The 19399-nt window shown below is 39.5% G+C and overlaps 1 protein-coding gene across 2 annotated transcripts in view; it reads right to left on the reverse strand.

The window, feature by feature from the left end:
- TESK2 (testis associated actin remodelling kinase 2) overlaps window positions 1-19399 on the reverse strand; it is an 83186-nt gene that overhangs the window by 19259 nt on the left and 44528 nt on the right. For both annotated transcript variants that reach the window (XM_075036979.1, XM_075036981.1), the window contains one exon: window positions 5663-5809. In XM_075036979.1, coding sequence (XP_074893080.1) covers window positions 5663-5809 — 147 coding nt within the window. The remainder of the gene's footprint in view (window positions 1-5662; window positions 5810-19399) is intronic.

Genomic DNA, 19399 nt, shown 5'->3' on the forward strand with positions numbered 1-19399 from the left:
TTGGTAGTGTGTTTTTGGGGAGGGGGTGTTCAGCTAAGACAGCTCAGCTGCTTGGGAGAACAAACTTAGAATACGTGTTGCAAGCAAATTTTGAAATAATGAAAATAAAAAATCCTCAAAAATATTAGCCTATGGTATCCTACCAGATTTGGCATGTTCTCAACTTCAAATGTGACGAGACCTCTGTGTAAGATGCACTTTTTGCCACCCCTGCAAAAAGTAGACCGGGCCAGGACATATGCTGTGTGAGGAATTTGAAAGAGTGAATAAGGTGACAAGACAGAGCAGGAGTCCAAGCTAGTGGCTGTCAGGGACCAAGACCAGGGTCTTGAGCTTGGTTCCTGAGATGGGCAAAAACCCCAAAGACTATTATGAGGACATAAGAACTGCAGGCATAGCAAACAGGTGGGGGCAGGGAGGAACAGGCCTAACCTGGAGCAGCAGAAAAGAAGGAGAGCTAGAAATGGCTAAACATATTAAAGACCAGAATGCAGAAAGATAGCTTGGATAGAGCATCAAGCAGGAGCAATAGCAAGAGGGTAGCTGCAGTCAGCCAGACAAGGAGATTGGACAACAATGCTGGGGGGCATGAACTGGGAGTGAAAAAGAGGAAGAGCCTTTGAACAAGTCTGAAAAGCCTGACTGGAGGCTGGCATTGTACACTAGCAGAAAGGATTGGATCGTCACAGAGTAGGTATGATCGGTCTTGGAAAAATGGGCAGACTCCTAGATGTTCGCTTCTCACTGCCAAGGAGTCGCTCTTCCTCTCTATTCCTGCTCCATAGCAAAAACATGCAATGTGTATTAGTAATACTAATTAACAGTAGCAATAAATACTAATTAAAAATACTTCATGTATTAGTTACTGTATTAACTAAAGCAGCAGATACCTCTGCTATGAATCTCAAGCTTCTAACCCTGCAAATGAAATGCATAATGCCATTAGTTTTTTCCATTTTTTTATTTTTTTTAAGTTGGAAGTTGCACACAACATACACTACATCTAAAAGTTAATATTGCACAAAAGATGGGATGTAAACGTTCCTGTGACAACTTTCATTCTTCCCCTTATGCACACGCTTTAAGGTAAAGTCCTTAATTACATGATCACACAGACAGTTTTCCACCTAGCACTTATGTGTTTTAGTGCACGCAATGGATTCAAACTGACAGTGAATTGGGGCCGTACATAAGACACTTGGACCACTATTTTCAGGAAGCTGGCCACTCTTGCCACAGAAAAAGTAGGGTGAAAGAAAGGCTGGGAAGAGATGAAAAAGAAAATGTGGGCTGGAAATGAAGGTCTGCTGTCTTGTGGTTAAGACTATTGCAGTGTTGCCCCAGGATCTGGATTCTGGCCTTCCTCAGCATCACAGGAGGATTCTGTGACAAGGAAGCTAGTTTAACAAAATCTTTCAGAGATTGTTGCTAATCTTGTGCTTTCTCTGCCTCCAGCAGTCAAACCTGACTATTTTATAAGCGCTGTAAATGCTTCCAACTGCCTCTGAGGTCAGTGAGCATATTGCCTTGAACTTAAACATGCATAAAATGCCAAATACACCAAACAAAGTTTTAAAACACATACCCAATATTCACCAATATTCTTGCTTTTAATCTGTTCTGATAAGGCTGAGTTTATTCACCTCCCTCATCTTAGAGATACAGTAAAAATAAATTCACTGATATTAGGGCAGTCACTGGTGTAAACTAAGAAAATCAACAGTGCTTCCAGAGCAGGGTTTGAAGGCAATGCAAATACAGCATAAACAAGGTGTTGAAGGAACTCTCTGCGTAGTATTAAGATATTTGTTTTGAGGGGGGGTACAAAACGGTTTTGCTATATTCTTTTTGCAAGCTGGATACTTCTTCCCTGTGCTTTTCCAAACACTGTTATTTTAATTGTAGGTAACAACATACAGAATGCTGCAAAACAAAGTCAGATTAAGAAAAACTTTATCACAATCCACTGGCTTCTATTGAAACACTTCCAGTGTTTCACATTATGACTTCTGGTTCAATGACTGCATCTTCCATGACTAAGACTTTCAGAGTTAAAATTCATAACCAGACCTCCCTGAGAATCACTGAAAGACGAAGAAAATCCTCACGATTCCAGGATGCAAATCCTCCTTGTGTCCATTACAACAAGCCCCAAATAAAAAACAATTCACAGGGCTTGTAGTGATATGGATAGGGGACAGGGAATGAGCCAATAAGGCTGGTTGTCATAACCCATCTATGGCTTAATCTCTGTGTAAATCTCTTTATGACAAGTCAATAGTGAGGACACCACATCTAGTGGCTTACAAAATGTAAAAGTCACCCTGCCCACACACCTGCTATCTGCAGGCTGAAAACAGCCAATCTGACTGCTCTTACCTTCTGACAGATTTAAGTCAGGCTGCTGCTGTTGATCAGGGCAGATCAGCCTGATCAGCTACAGCAGCCCAAGCCCAGAGCCCAAGGACTGAGCTGCTCACGACATGGTAAGTACTGGCTGTCTGGGCAGCACACGCTCTTCTAACAAGCACTGCCTCTCTCTCTGACAGAAGGGCAGTGGGAAGGGCACCAGTGGGATGTCAGGGCTGACATCCCCTGTGGGCTGCCACATCGACTATAATGACCTATATCTACTCTTCTCTGTCTTTCTTCCCTCTGGCCTTCTGCAGTGTCAATCCTGTTCTGCTACTCTCCACACGATGCAATTAGGAAGAGAGATCACCCTGGTGTATACTAATTGCCAAAAGCACTTATTTTTCAGTCTTCGTTTGGCAGGGGACAAGAACCCTCCTTTCTTTAAGTTTTTATGCATCCAGTACATGGACACATATAATGCTACTGTCAGAGCAAGACAACCCTGCTGCCATAACTGACAAAATAAACTTTATGTATTCACGCCACCTGCTCCAGGAAGCTGCAAGAATTGGAGGTTTGCCAGAAACAGAAGAAGAAAGGCAGAAGTATGGGCCTAAATAAATCCCAAATAATTTTCATAGTAAAATTTGTATTAGAGGGATAATTTCCAGTGGGCTCTTGTGTTAAGTGTAATAGGTAAAGCATGGAGACACTCCTGCACAGAAAGTCTCAGTTTCACTCTGTTCACAGTTCAGTTAAGACCAGCACATTTCCTAGAAAAATACCTCACTCTCCCATCCTGCAAACTCAGTATCTGTTCCAGCTTTTGCAGAGGTCTAAATCCTTGTCTTTGCCTTCATTTGACTAAGAAAGCCACATCAACTACTTAAGTTTACCAAAGAAACAAGGACAATATAGACTAGTATTGAACCTGCCCTTGTTCAATCCAGATCACAAGTTCTCTCCCAGGGAAAGAGCCCATCACATCTTCCTTCAGCTTGCTCACACATTGAAGATGACTCATCCCACCACCAGTACAAACCTGATAAAATGCAAGGCATCTCCTCAAGCAGTAGCCAAAAACCACAGTCTAAGAGTTGAAAATTTTGGTGACAGGTTTTTGCTATGACTATTATCTGAATTTTTTTGCTTTGGAACAAAGTGACTTCTTTAAAACTTAGCCAGCCAGCAGGACAAACATTTGCCCCAAAGGAGAGTAATTTGCCCAAAAGATTTGATTTTAAATTATATTTCATCAACACAATAACACACTAACAAAATTCACAAGTACCCAAGCCTTTAAGGCCAGGTGTTTCATCTACTTCCCTTCCCAAACAGAACAAGCAAGTGCACACATAACCTCAAAAAAATTAAAAAATTAAATTAAAAAACAACAACAACAACAACAACAAACCACCAACACCCCCCCCAAAAGCCAACCCCAAAAAACCAAGAAACTGGAAAATACAGAATATAGCTGATGACTTGAACTTTTATCCTGACAGCTTCCAATGTGACCCACACAGATACTATACCTTTAGTGCTAAGAACCATCCAAATATAGCATAAAACTGCTAGTAAATTCTAAGGGTTTAGTTTCATTTGTTGTTTGTTTGTTTTTAAATGATCCTTACTACTTCCTGTGGCCACCAATAGTTTGCTATTGCAGTGAAATCATGCACTCCTCCCAGCAGGTGTGTTTACTAAACAATTGACATTCAACAATAGATAACATTAAGGCATTGGTAGGACAGCTCCAGAGAATGACATACAATGAACAAAGGCATTCACAAAGGTCTCAGGAAATAGATTTTCATATGACTAGCCATCACAGTACACATTATGTTACCACAAATGTTGCAGGCACAGTTTTCCTTAGTTACTTTGGTTCCTTGCATTCTTAAATGTACTAAAATACATCTTGAACTGAAAAAAAAAGGGGGGGGGACACACGTCAAGTTATCTTTTCAGTTATGTTTACGCATCTCTTACCTGCACACTCCAAGGTGACTGAAATGGAGCTTTCTGAGTGTATCATGTCAAAGTGACATGACTCCAAGTCTGGGCATTTTTCATAAATTTTATATTCTTCCTTGCAGAATTAAGCACCTTTCACTTGAAAGGACACCCAAGGAAGTATTTTATGACTTCATTGAAATACTTCTTTCACCTACCAGTTGAACAATTTTTTTTCCTCTTGGCTAAATGCACATTCTTCATCTGTTTAACACTGCATTGCGGTAGCTTTAAAAAAACTAAACCTGGGCAGAGGACTAGTAGTCACTTGCATTTGCAAACACACTGGGCTGTGTTTTTATTTTTAAAAGCTGTTTCTAATCTTAAAAACTAGTTCCTTTTAGGCTAAGATAATGTTCTTCTGAATGCTTTTCATTGAAGTGACATTATGAAGTCTTCCCAGTAACAGTTTTGGAGTTCTTTCATGTTGCAAGTCCCCACTGAGCTTAAACTAGCTCATTAGCTCCAGACAACAAGACAGACAGGACAGCAAAGCCCTCAGCATAGGCTGCAATGGATGGCAAGACCCAGTGTGAATACTGGGGCGATTTGTTCACAGAGCTTAGTCCTCTTATGTCAATATTTCTAGCTGAGTTTGAATAAGCCAGCTACTTCAGCCAACTAAATTCATACAAGTTGCCACCAAAGCAGTTAAAAAAAAAAAAAAAAAATCTATGTCCATTGAGAACTCTGCCACTGAAATATCATTCTAGAGGAAATTTTTAAATCTGAAAATTTTAGGTAAACTATTTCGATCTTACTGACTTTAGAAATTAAAGAAATATAAACCAGGATTGTGGACAACATTTAATGCTGAATTAGTACTGAAAGGTCACTCTTCCTACTGAAGAAGATTTGTGAAATACATGGCAAAACAAAACCAACAAGGAGATTTTAAAGTGTGCTGTAATAATCTCCTCAATTTGGGTTCTTTATATGATTGACCTGTTCCAAATGTTATTGTTACGCTTAATTATCCAGGGATTTAAATACTTTACTGAACCATAATTCAGAACTAAAAAACTATGCAGCTGCTTTCTGAGAAATCCTAATCGGAACTCATTTGAGGAATGACCTTCCTTCAGGATAGCTATTTCTCCAGTTACCGTACAAACTATCAACATGTTTTAAGGAAAGTTTTAATCCTATAAACTGTATTTCAATTTGTTTCTCAAAATGTCTTAGATCACACCTTATATAATAGCAGTTCTCTGCTGGAAGGAGGAGAAAGAACCAAACAACCAGTTATAGTACCTTCATTAAAAAGTTCCCTTAATTTTATAAACAGTACCTTGGATGTAAGGTCTCGGTGGAAAATGCCTTTATAGTGAAGATAACTGATTCCCATAGCAATGTCATATGCCAGTTTTACTCTCACCGTCCAGGGCAGATGCTGGTTACTGTCTAATAGCTGCTCCAGGTTACCACAGTTGATGTACTGAAAAGACAAAGCAACATTTGTAATTAATTATTTAACTTCATATATTGTCAGGAATATAAAATTCATCATTACATAAGTGTTCTCAGCTCAGCTACACATTAAAACCTTTTTTTCTTTCTTAAGGGTTAGGCAGGCACAAAGTTTGCAGACCAAGAGAGTCTGAAAACCTCTCCCTTCACCACCTGTACCAATATATTTATGTTAAAGGTTCATGCAACAGCCACCATTGCATTAACTCTATAGTATTTAAATAACTGCTATTTATGATATCACCCTCTCATTTCAGTATGAGGAAAACGGGAGCAAAAAGGATGAAGAGCTGGCTCTCATACAGAATAAGTCAACAAAGAGACGGCTAAGTATCCAAGTGCAGGTCATGGAGCCTGATCAAGTTCCCAGATATCAAGTCCCTAAACTGAAGCAGCATCAAAGAAAAATATTACAACATGTTGCTGTAAATTACATTTTTTCACTGCTATTATCTACAAGTCCTAATCAGCAATCTGACTCCCACTGTGTTCTGTACTACATCAACTCCATCAAATGGTAGCCTTCATGAAAAGGAACTTACATTAAGTATAAGATAAATGCTACAAGAGACAGTGAAACCAAGCAGCACCCAAATGATGCTAAGTTACCTATGACCCAGGGTTAAGACATGGCAGCTCTACTGCTCAAAATAATCATTACAGCAACACTGGGCATATGCTTTATGTATAGACCCTTTACACCTCAACAGCAGCTACACCATGTTTGAGTAGCTTCTTGTTTCATTCCTAGCCCCAGTCTCCTCACCAGCGACAAAGCAAAAAGACTAGCTCCCTCCAGAAGGAAAACCTGGCAGCAATGCAGTGACTTCGTCAAGAAAATCCAAGCAAAGCAGACAGGACAATTTGCTCCCAAGCCTGGTCCAAGCATGTAACGCTGTGGCAGGCTGCACCAGCTTTGCTCCTCTGTACTAGACAGCTCTCCAACTCTCTCTGAAGAGGCTTTGCACTTTCTTGTATCATTCACCCAGACAAAACATGTGCCACCATTATCACATTAAAATAAAAATCGTAATGGCAGTTCTTGTTATTTCAGAAACTTTGAACTTGCTTGTATTTTGTCGGGCTTCTTTCTGTCTTGGAGCCTTGGGCACAAGGCAAACATGGACCACACATCATGCAGCGTGGATATAGCTGATCTCCTCAGACTATGCACACGTAAACCAAGCTCTACTAGTAAACCCAGGGCTTATGGCTCGCCTCCTGGATAGTCTACAAAAAACAGCTTCTTCCTTACAGTCAGGCCTTTCTTCTTCTGAGCTCATCGGTTAATTTTGAAAACCTTTTTCAGCAGATATGCAACTTTCACAGGTTACTATTTAACGAGGTTAAATTGTTTGGGCAGATATGCACAAACCAATTTTAACTGTCACAAAGCTTACCAGGAGGGGGCACCACAAAGCACCGTGGGGCTCCACTGCTCCCCCCGGCTACACCGCACATCCCTCGGGGACAGGGTTCATCCCAGCTCATGCACAACAGCACATTTCACTGGCAGTCCACGACGAGACCCCTCTCTCTCGCAGAAGCTCCGTCGACTGCTGGGCAAGCCGGGAAATACACATGCAGCACACGGACACGGCGGGGACAAAGCAGCCTCACCCTCAGCATTTGCTTTTCTACTTTTAAATATGAACCTTTGGCCTGATCACGCTGCTGTGCACCCACCTTTTGTCCTTGAGCAACAATCAGGGCAAAGGGTGAGTACAACAGTTCCTTCTTTGCACTCAATTCTTCAAAGAACGATTGACAATTAGCTCCAGTCTGGACCAGATTTTAGAGCTGCTATCAACTATCTTCTCATACCAAAGGAGGCAATCCCACAAAAGGTGCCTGGGTCTAGGAAATGCTCCAATATTTAGCAATTTAATGTTCTTATGACTACTTCAAAATGCTGTTTCATATCTTTTGCATTAGACTAACAGCAGGAGAAAGAGTGCAATGATATGCAGGAAAGGATTTCAAAATAAGGTACAGAGAAACAGAATGCTTCCTCGTATTGACCATTTCTAGACCAAACAGGCAAAAAGTATTTGTGTTTTACAATTAGGCAAGGAAAGCTCTTGAACTCTAGAGTAATCTGACTGACGTTTTAAAATGCACTAACCTGTTCTTAAGCAGTAAGATTTTCTATCAAACTGTTCTCTTTTGTGCTGAAGTCAAGATAATTTAATTACTCAGAAATTTGCGCTTAGTGCATATCATTTTGCAAAATAAATGCCTGCTGGCCCCTCTCCAAGAATCAAGGTAAACAAGACTTAACACACCAAGGATAAAAATGAAATGTTTAGGACTGCTATAACCCAGGCACTGCAGCTGGGGGGGGAAGAGAGTTGATCAGATGACTACACTGGAAACTAGAAATTGCAGGCTGGTGCAAGCCAGAGATCCAAAACAACCTGTCCCTTATGCTAGGAGTTCGTGTGTCAGGAGAGTGGAGCAGGTCTGGAACAGGTCACTCAGAAGCTATGTAATCTCCATCCTTGGAGATTTTCAAGACTCAACTAGATAGAACTACAGCCAACCTGACTTAATGTTGGAAACAATACTGCTTTGAGCTTTTCCAACTTTGATCTTTCTTTCTCATTGCTTTTATTTGAACTCCTAAGGGAGCTAGATGACCTTACAGAGCACTCAAGAAAAAAAACATTGCTCAATATAATTCGATTTTTTTTAAAAAATCACAAGTTGATAGCATGCTTAAGGAAAAAATACTGAATAAGATTTCTACATTAACTTCATATATATATTCCCAGCCTCCATGGAACAGCGCGAGCAGCACTTCTCATCCAGTTACATTCAAATCATCAAATCCAAGCTGGAACAGAAAGCACTAAAGCACCTAGCTCAATAAGCCAATTATAAAGTGATGCTTATCAATTATCTCAAACCATTTCACCTTTCTGACTGGGCAATAACAGACCATCTATATAGCACTGCCATACTTAAATTCGTTGGCAAGAGAATGCAACGGGGAAGGGAATCACTGGCCTGGCTTTCTATTTTGGTTAAGGTTAAACTGTGCCATACCATGACAATAATTGCTCCAGAAATGCTAATAAAATAAAACAAGAAATCTGTAAGAGTATTGACATACTTACTGAAATGTGACAATAGCTAGCTACTATTTTGAGCATGCTCATGCTTTCCTTTTCAATAAGGTATCCTATTGATTTGATTCATCGCTGTCATATTCATTAAGTGCATCTAATTTATCTATTTCCCCAGAACTCTTCCTGTGAAATTGCCTTGCAGGGTCATTCAGCCATCTTAACTGCAAGGACTGGATTCTAGCTTGGGCTGCGTGAAAACTGACACACACAGAGGACACAGCATGCATGAGCTGGAAGAGCAAGAATCAAACCTGACTCTAGCACATATACAAAACCCACTAAGGCTCCTATCCAAAACTGCCACCTAGCAAGTGCTCAGACCTCATTTACTAGAGATTTGAGTTCTGGTTTTGGCTCTGATTTCTAGTAGACTTCTATGAAGCACAGTGGGCTAATCATCACATGAACAACTGAACTAAGATTTTCGTATAGACATCTTTTAAGACTCTAGTTGACCTCAGATTTTAGCTGGCCAGCAGGTAATATTTGTATGCAGAGTCCTGAATTGTGCCTAAGGCAAGCACCACACAGAGTTCAGTGCTCCCTCAGTGTCACTTAAGTAATCCAATTCTTCCGGTCATTCAGGCTGATAATGCAAACAGCCAGCCCGATGGCCTATTTTTTTTCAGAGCCCTTCAACAATGCCTTTTCAGAATAGACACAAAATTATATACATTACTTCCTAATTGCCAAGGCAACTGAGAGAAAAATAGTTGTTCTCAATCTCTTACTAGCACAAACCAGCGCTGTGTGGTAAGAATATCTTAAAGAATAGTAAGTGTACCTCTCCCAAAGAGAATACTGGATTCTGTTTTGTCCCTGAAACATTTCAGTGCTGGTACAGTAAGGCTACAGAGCACACATCATCTCAAAGCATTATTCTACTACAACAACAACAGCCATTGCGTAAGCGTACAAGCAATTGGAGCAGAGATCTGATCCGGCTATGACAATGAAAGCAAAGGTCACTACATTTCATAGAGACCTCACAGCTAAATGGAGCAGTGTTCAGACCTTTTCAAACTCTGTATCATCAGGTTGCAGTCAAACAGCTACCCATTATTCCTACTGCTAGCTTTTTGTCATGTAACAGGACACCCAACAGTCAGTTTATCTGGTTGCCAGAGTCTGAAAGTGTGGTTGCCACAGTCTGAAAGTGTGTGCTTTAGGTTGTTTATTTTTGCATTTACTACAACTTAACACAGCAAATTGAACACTGGTTTAAAAGACCATTTTAGCTCACAAAAATATGCTTTCCCTACAAATTTATCCATGGTAAGAGCTCATACTTTTGTTGCTAGAATGAAACTATGTTACACCTCTCTTGAGCCTTATGAGGAAAGAGGGCAGTAACTTCTTTGAAGGACAAGTTACTCAGAAGCTCAGCCAAGCTATAGGTGCTTTCTGGATCAAAAAGCGTTGAGGAGTCTTCTGATGTTATAGCTTAATGCTATGAAATGCAAAAGCGGCAGTATATAACCCTTTCCCACCCAACAGTCAGGGCATAGGGAAACATGCTATTTTAAGTTACGAATAGGATAATAGGACTGCTCTCTTGCAAGACACTTACAGTCACATTATCAGACTCAAGCATATGAAATGAGGAATGGAATGAAATTCAGCATATAATGGTACTTACACATAGCATTACATGCTTCATTTCAAAAGACTAATACTGAACTTAAGCTGTCAGATTTTAGCCTTCAAAATAAAGGTTTGAACACACTAATATGAGAGCTACAAGCTTTTAAAGAAGAGGCGCATCAGATTCACATGATTCCAGCAGTTATTGCTCAAGAACAAAGACTCCAAATATTGCCAAGACTGAGGGGGAAGACTGAAGGGAATTGCAAAGAGTTTTCAATGCTGCTTTGAAAATGTGTAGGTCTAATATAAATAAACCACCAGATACTGCAGAGGAAAGCCTGAAAAAAGTTGGCCTGCTATTTACTCAGCTTTAAATGTCACAGTTTGCCATTTAAAAAGCAACAAATAACCACAAGACACCCCTATACAGTAGCCCAAATGTTGCCAAAGACAACCCATTAAGTGGTTAAGAAAAGTAGGTGTGGAGAGTGCATTTATGACAGACCAAAAAGAGTAAGAGCTCTGCGGACCCAGAACACTGCAAGACAAACACTGAGATAGCAACAAATGCATATACTGGAGAAGCCGAATGAAAAACACAGGCAGAGAAGCAGCAGGGAAGAGAAACTAGAATTATGGCTGTGTGGAGAAGTAGGAGAGATGTCAGAGCAAAAGCCAGACTACGTAGCTGGACTCTAAAGGGAAACACGGAAAGCAAAATAGTAACATGGCAGATATTGGCGACAAATGCATTGAAGCAGTGTTGAAAGAGATAAAGCTTGCATATTTGTATAATTTCTAATGCTGGAAGAAGGTAACTCTTGTGCCTAATAAAAGAAAGTTGAGATCTTTTCACTCAGCTTTCTGCAGAAGTTTAAAAAAAAATTTTAAACTACCCATTTCAAGGAGGACACAACCCAATCTTAGGTTCTCATATGTTTAACAGTCATCTGTCACACTCAGCACTCCCTAAGTGACTACTTTGAAGGCTGCTGGCTGCAAGACAACAAGCCAATGTACCCTTCTGCCACAACTGGCATAATTAGCTCCAGTGGGAGGACTGGAAATATCCTCCTTTCCCCGAACTGTTTTCATTAGCTTCAACTGTGCAGAACTGGAAAAGAACGACAGGATCAGTATGTTCAAAACTACAAGATGAGATACTACAAGTTGATACACAGATTGACTACCAGATTAAACTGACTTTTTTTTTTTTTAAAGTTAGTTCATAGACCTCCACTTGTTAAAAAAAAAAAAGGCAGTTAAAAAAAAATCTACAAAACCACCTCACACAAGTACCTCTGAGCAATAACCTTCCATTTCCATTAAATATCTAACACACTGATTGCACCAAACAAAATAAATTAAACATTAAACCAGAACAAGTTGGATGTTTAATTTGGGCTGTACAAGTATACTTTTGGACAGCAGGTGAACTAAAGTTGCCAGGGAGAAAAACCACAAGTACTGAAAGAGTCAGAACATGCAGGTGAAGCGAGCACATTTCAGAACAAAGCTGAAACTTTTTCATGAGAGACCAGAAGGGCTCAAATGGCTAGGAAAAATAGCCTGATTAAAAGGACAGAAGAAAAGCCAAAAGTCTTCCTCTAAAGTCCACTTTTGTTTCCTGAGCCTCAGTTGCTGAAAACCAAAGGAAAAGTCTGTTACCTAAAGTCAATTTATCTTCTGCTTTTCAACCTATACAAACAATTCAGTTCTTTAATAAAAAATGATGTATTTTCTTGAAAGGTGTTAACCATTACAGGATGAAAATACTCTTGCTTTAAAAAGTGTCAGCTACTCATAGAGGAGAGGGCAAGCTTCCTCATGCAATTGTCATAGCCTGGTTACTCATCAGAACTCAGAACCAAAAGCCAAGAAATGCAACAGATCTACCTCCGTTTCTTCTTCCGTGTCAGTTGTGGCATTTATTGATTCACTGGCTCCTCCTTCTAAAAAGGCATGTACAGACATGGCTTATTTTATAAGGGCAAACAAGAATTAATATGCGCTAACTCAGGAAAGAGCTGTAATGAAAACCATTTGTTGCATTCCAAACATTTAAGTGCTGGCATGGAAAAGAATATGGCAAGATTTGTCTTCCTTTAATTCTCTACATCCAACAGCTCTTATGGTCAGCATGCTGAATTTATCCCTTTCCTGTCATTCCAATCAATCAAAATTTAATGTTCATTTGCTTGCCTGCTGCAAGAAACAGATTACTGTAAGTCAGGCTTCAACTGCAGGCACATAGCAACAATGCACTATTGCAACCCATATGTATGAAGGGTTTGAAATACTTCAGGATAAGCTTATTTTGGAACCGGAAAACACTCCCAGTATATCTATACAAACTGACCTTGATAACCATTTTTCCTGTAATTATATTAGTAGAAAAAACAGAAAGCAAAGAAGGCCTAACAAAAAACCTGCATTTATAATCTGAAGTCACAACCATTTCGATTCTAAGTAGAGCCTAGTTTCAGTGCAGATAAGAATCTGGGATATGGCAAGCTAGCAATGGCATAAATTAGCACACGGGCACAGAAGATAAAGTACCTTGTTGCTGACACAGGCAAGAGAAACAGCATTTCTACAATAACACTTCTGTTAAGAGCAGAAGGCTCTATATATAATGACAGCATTTTGAACATTCTAGACACTCAGTTCTGCCTAGAAGCAAGCTGTAGTCCCCGACAAGGAGCCTCTTATTTAAATAAGGTCTTTCTCACCTTCCCCACAAAGATACCAGCAGTAGCGGCCCACAGATTACATGCCTGCAAGATTCCACATAAATAACCTGTTTGCTTCATTTTTTGAAGGCTGTAAAACAGCGACAAGGGTCTACTGAGCACAAAGTTATAGCACACAAACACTGCTCATAGTACAAACTTTGTATAAATTCTGCACAAGGAGTACTTTTTTTTGAGCTGTTTCAGAGTGACTTTCCAAGCCTCAATGCTCCAGCTGTGCCACAATGTCCATTTACTTTTAAGGGTGCTCAAACACTATATTAGCAATTATAGACTGCACCAAGATCCCCTATTAATAGTGGTGTACAAAAGCAAACATTAAAGGAATTTTCTTCTACAACTCAGTTTCTGAATGGTTTGGATGGCTGATAAGTAAAGTGAAATGAGGAAGTGAAACGACAGAACACTTGTTAATTCAAGAGTATGTTTCCTGGGGTCCAGGGTGAAATGGAGTGGGGGAGGAAGAGAAAGCACTACAAACCGAATTTACTGGAAAATATATAAGAACAAAATCCCAGACAAAAAGTTAAAGCGCCAGCATCACAGTATCTGTTTGGACTGCATCTCTTCATACACACAAGTAACAGGAAAATCTAGTCCTCAAGGCAGTGTTCAGTTCTCCTCCCCTCTCTCCCCCTCAAACCATAATAGTTGAGAAGCTTGCGTCTTCTCAATCTTATTAACCTAGACATACTTCCAGGATATCAGAAAGCAACAATAAAAGAATTGCAGGGGGTGCAGTTCAAGAATGTTTTTCTTTTTTGCTTGAGACAACAGCAAATGGTCCACTAGGCTTACACTGAGTGTCAAAACACTGATACTAAAAATCCCTCCCCCCCAAAAAACCCACACAACACACACGCACACCCCACCCACATGCGTGCCACACACATGCAGGGAAGGAAGAGAAGGAATGAGACAATGGAGCTTGCTGTTTGCAGTTCAACATTTATCTGCCTCTTATCTTACTTTCTCCTATCCTTGAGACATTCTAAGAAGCAGGAAGAGGTTACCACCAGCAAGATATTTAGCAAGCCTTCCTTAGAACACAACATCTTTAGATACATCTATCTCAATTAAAACACTAAATAAAAAAGATTCCTTCTGCACTATTACAGGTTCTGAAGCGATGAAACGGTCAATCATCCTCCTATGAGAGGGGAAAAAAAGAGTTAAGTCCAACATATAGCCTGTGTAGCCAAGATTTAAAAAAAAAGGGAGGGGGAGGGGAGGGGCTCACTTAACCGTGAGCTCTTAAGCTCATACACAGACATTTAAGAAAGAGGTTAGAATTCAAAAGCTTGCACATCCAGAAGTTCTCACTGAAATAACTGGTTGCTCATCAGTTCTGATCTAGCACCTGCATGCATAAATACAGACTATGTGCCTGAAGTCAGACTCATATTTTCAAAGTCTTGGCTTCTGTCTTTACATGAGAATTTCTTTAGTGTCTCTGATTACAGTACTTTTTACAGCTGAACTCCTTTGTGAGAACCCATCCTTCTCTCCTAACCACATATTGCAAACATATCTAGCAGTTTCCCTGTGCCTTCAGCACAATGCAGTGCTTCAACAACTTTCGTTGCTTGTCTGCTTTTCGTAAAAGGAAGAGACTTTCTCTGTAGAGTTGTCCCCATGTGTTTAATTTACCTGGCCACCACCAATCCACAGTAGGTTTTTCCTTTAACTGATCTGCCAGCACTTCCCTCCTGAGAGAGGGCCTGTAAGGCCAGTTTGCATCCTCCATAAGCCAACATTTTTGTCAGCTTTCTGTTTCCCACAACTGAGCTTTTTATTGCAGCTTTTTGAGAATTAATTCCACCTTTCTGTAAAGCAAGGACCCACTTGAACCTCTCTTACTTATTCTAATTCTGCACATGTACATGATACAAAATCACTCTCTTTAAAAAGATGTATTTTGGGGGAACTGGTCAAATCATATTAGCCATACAGCCACAGGAAAACACATACAAATTCAGTAATTAAAGGTTCCTCTTGTCCTCGGAACAAGTGTTGTGACCAGGTACAGCAGCACTTAACTTCCTATCAAACTGAAGCTATGCCACAGGGGCCCCTGCATTCTGTGGGGCTAACTTGGTATAACCAACCCAAAATCTAAGTTTAAAAAAAAAAAAAATCCTCTGTTTAGTGTTTTTCTGGAAACCCTAAGTCTTTAATCATCACTACAATCAGACAAGATAGTTAGCTTTCATTCATGAAAAAGTAAATAGCCATCAGATGTAGGAAAAAAAAAAGGAAAGATCACCTAACTTAAGTAAGATCCTTTACACGCTTTCCAAGAACCTGACTTTTGATATTTAAACACTCAAAATTGCAAAGCTACAAATCAGACAGACCTTAGCTGAAACTCCTGTGGAGGCCTGTATCATTTTTTGCTGGAGAAAGAACTAAAGGGTCAAGCACACCACATATGCCACAACATCAGGCTGCAAGAGCATGAACTGGAGATGGAATTTCAGCCAGAACACTAAATTTCCTGCCTCCTGTCATTGAAAGCCAGGCCCCCTTGTGTGATTTTAAATGGACTTTTTTGGTATGTGCAGCACATTAAGCTGTGTTTGGGACTGGAGTCTTTTTTTCCTTTTAACTAATTCACAAAAATATTTGGTTCCTAAGGAAAACAGTATAAACAAAGTAAAGAATATGTACTTTGTCTTAACTTCTGTGAAATAACTTCACTTAGACACACTGCTTTTTTGTGTTACAATATAATTCATGAAGCCTTAAAGTTATAGCATAAGGTTTAAACAGTGTGATGTTTTCCAAATACCAACACTACCCTCCCTTTTCTACGAGCTTTTTAAACTCTACTTACTTTGAACAGTCTAATTTACTTATTACATGTACCATGTTTAGATTTAATTTTGCATCCACTGGTACATACAGATCAGTCAGGTTTACTTCTACCTTTAATCAGCCTAACTCAAATCTCACAGACAAGGTACAGTGATAGGTACCGGAGTCTGCAACTCTTCAGCTGTTGGAATAACCAGTCATCTAGGCTCAGTACAAGTGTCTACAGCATTACTTCAACAAAAATGAAACATGTTTAGCTGATAAAACAGCATGATGGTACTCACATTGTTCTAACCCTCACTCAGTCTTCCTGGAGTTGATAATCTAGACTGAATCATTACTAGAAATGGGATTTCTTCCCCCCTCTTCATGCACCCTTTCAAAAAAATATAGTTAGGGCAGACAACCCACCCCCCAAACCAATGCAGTTGGTTAGTCTAGCACTCTCCAGTTAATACTGCATCAGCGTATGGGTGCTTCTAGAGCTACCCATGCTTCTTGACAAGGATCAATGGCACAGAAATGGATCTCTTCAATTCTGCAAGCCGGGAAGTGTCAGATATATTAAGCCTTTCATACGTGGATCTCTCAAGTTGAAGAGAGACATGCTGTACTCCTCTAAAGAGAATGAATCTATTGGTAAAAAGGACACCACTCTGAAGATGAAACAGTATGATGCCTTGTATAGCACAGAGGTAGAGGTGGTCATCAAGCATCAATATACATTTGCTGAGAGTGCATTCAGCCACTCCTTATAAATTAAACTGAGAACCTAAGCGAACTGTTACAGCAAAACTGAAACTGACAGTCCATATGCTGTGAAGAGTGCAAAACTAAGACCAAATATGGTTCAAGTGTTGATAAGTATTTTTAAAATTCTATTATAAACAATCAAGAGATGAAGGGAAGTGTCTGCAATGAACCAAGTTTATAAAAAAAATTATAACTGTATTTCAAAACGATCGAAGACGTACTAGGAATCATTTTGCAAGCTTCACAGGAAAAAGAAAAGGCACAAGGTCTACATATGGTCCTGGACAAAGCTATTAAAATAACTTGTTTCAGATACATACACACATACGAGTACCTAATATTCAAATTTGTACATATCTCTTTTTTTTTAATGTCACAATAATTTAAGCAAAAGCTAAAAATGATACTTTGATACAAGAAATCTGAAGCACATCCCAAGGCTTATCACTTTAAAAATTCAGGATCTTTAAAATTTCAAAAAGATACTGCTAGAGACTTGGTTTACCACGTTATAAACACATTCATCTTGGAATATAAACAGAAGCTTCCTAACTTTTTGGCTTTAAGAAGAGTCCCTATTACTTACGTCTGTTTCCTGATAGCTGCTGTATGTGACAACAAAGGTGATACTTTCAGTTCTTCCTAATTTAGCCCTGGTGTTCATGTGCAATGAAGTCGAAAGCGCAGGCAATAGATTTGTCTTTCTGTACACGTTCAGTTGGTTGGTTTTTTTAACCCAAAAAGATTGAGCTGATATTCACAAGTTCCAGAAAGCAGGCACACAGTAACAGATTTTTGCATCTTGTAGGTTCACCTTAACTCTATTCCCCAAAGTAAAAAGTAAAAGACTTCACAGTTCTATGTATTTTTAAAAAGGATGATAGAATTAACTAGATATTTCAAAGCACCTATTAGCTTGCAACAATTTTTCTGTGGCGAGATAAGAAGTGCTTTTTCTCAAGAACAGAAGCATAAAACACTATGCAGATAGTGAACAGTCCTAACAGACATCTTATGTGATGCATTCATTCTATTTTAGTGCTGGCAAAAACAGTTGCAATGAAATGAAGTGATTTCTCACCTTTTACATTACAGACTAGCCTAGTCTTCCTAACACCAGAGTTATTTCCTACTCTGTTTTAAATCCTGCTTCTCCTGCCATGACCCTTACTCTCCTCCTCAGGTCCTGCAGTGAACTTCTCACACAGTCCTCAGTCATTAAGGGGGAGTAAAACTACTGCTGCATCAGACAAGGTTACCATTCCTCTTCTCTAGAGGTCAAATCCCTGGGGTCCAGATGAATGGTTTTCTCTTGACCCTGAAGCAAATATATGCAAGGCCTGGCTCTTAATGACTCCTGTAAGGGAAAAGCTAATGAACCCAAACAACCAAATTAACAGAGGAAATAACACAGATGTGTGCTGGCTGGACTTCCAGTCCTGCAACAAAAGCAGCAAAAGGGGCAAGCAAATAATAGCAATAGGTACTCTAGTTTAATACCACATAACCATTCTTGTCATCAAAGCATACCTTCCTGGAATTAAATACATTCAGTTCTAACACCCAAGTCCATACCAGGAGGGGTACAAAGTAACAACAGTTTAACAGAGGATCTGATGCCTCTGATATGCTTTCAGTAACGCTAAACTTACATTTCTGGTACTTGGGTTTTATACTTGCAAAGGCCCAGATTGCCTCTACATGTTACACTTTTCAGCACTGGCACCAGTACAGCACCACTGAAATAACTCCTTCCAGTTCCCAGGGAAGTATGTAAAATGAAGCTGTAGCTCTAACGAATGCTACAAAAAAATATCTCAACTAAGGACAAAAAGAATAAAGCATGCACATAGAGATTTATTACAGTATTAATCCACAGGTCATGCTATTCATTGGCTGAGAGATCATAAGGATCAATTTAATCTGCAGAATTTTAAACATTCTTAGAGTTCTTACAAAGTTTAAACAGCAGTCCTTCTGCAGCACCCTAAGGCCAGGAGACATTTAAAAATGCCAGCTGTTGGCTGCTGAAAATCATCTGAAAGACATCCTTTGTCATCATAGCATGCTAATTTTTTTTTAAAGTTACCTCAAAGTAAATACCATCTTTTTTACGCTATTCTGTATCAAGACTCATTCCCCTAAAAAAAAGACATTTAGAATTAACAGATATATTCTCACAGCCATCAACAAAAACATCCAAGAGAAAGTTGCTCACTTTATTCCTCCAGAAAGTCACAGCAGTTGCCAGTTCCACAAAACCATAAAGTAAATAACTTGACATACTGCCTGAGACCTCTAATACACTCAAGGAACATGCTTTATGTATGCAAATGAGACCAAATTGGACAAGAATTAGGGACCAAATCTGAGGAGAGAAAAAGGACCAAAACATCTCTAGAGTCTCCCTACCCCTCTGCTTTTTCGGTCCTCCTCTTGAGTTTTCTTTTTTCAATACTACAGTCAGAAAGACTATATAAAGTGTCTAAGGAAGATTTCAATAAGCAAGGGTAGCTA

Source organism: Buteo buteo, chromosome 10 (assembly GCF_964188355.1).
Source record: "Buteo buteo chromosome 10, bButBut1.hap1.1, whole genome shotgun sequence".
In the NCBI taxonomy this organism is placed as follows: domain Eukaryota; kingdom Metazoa; phylum Chordata; class Aves; order Accipitriformes; family Accipitridae; genus Buteo; species Buteo buteo.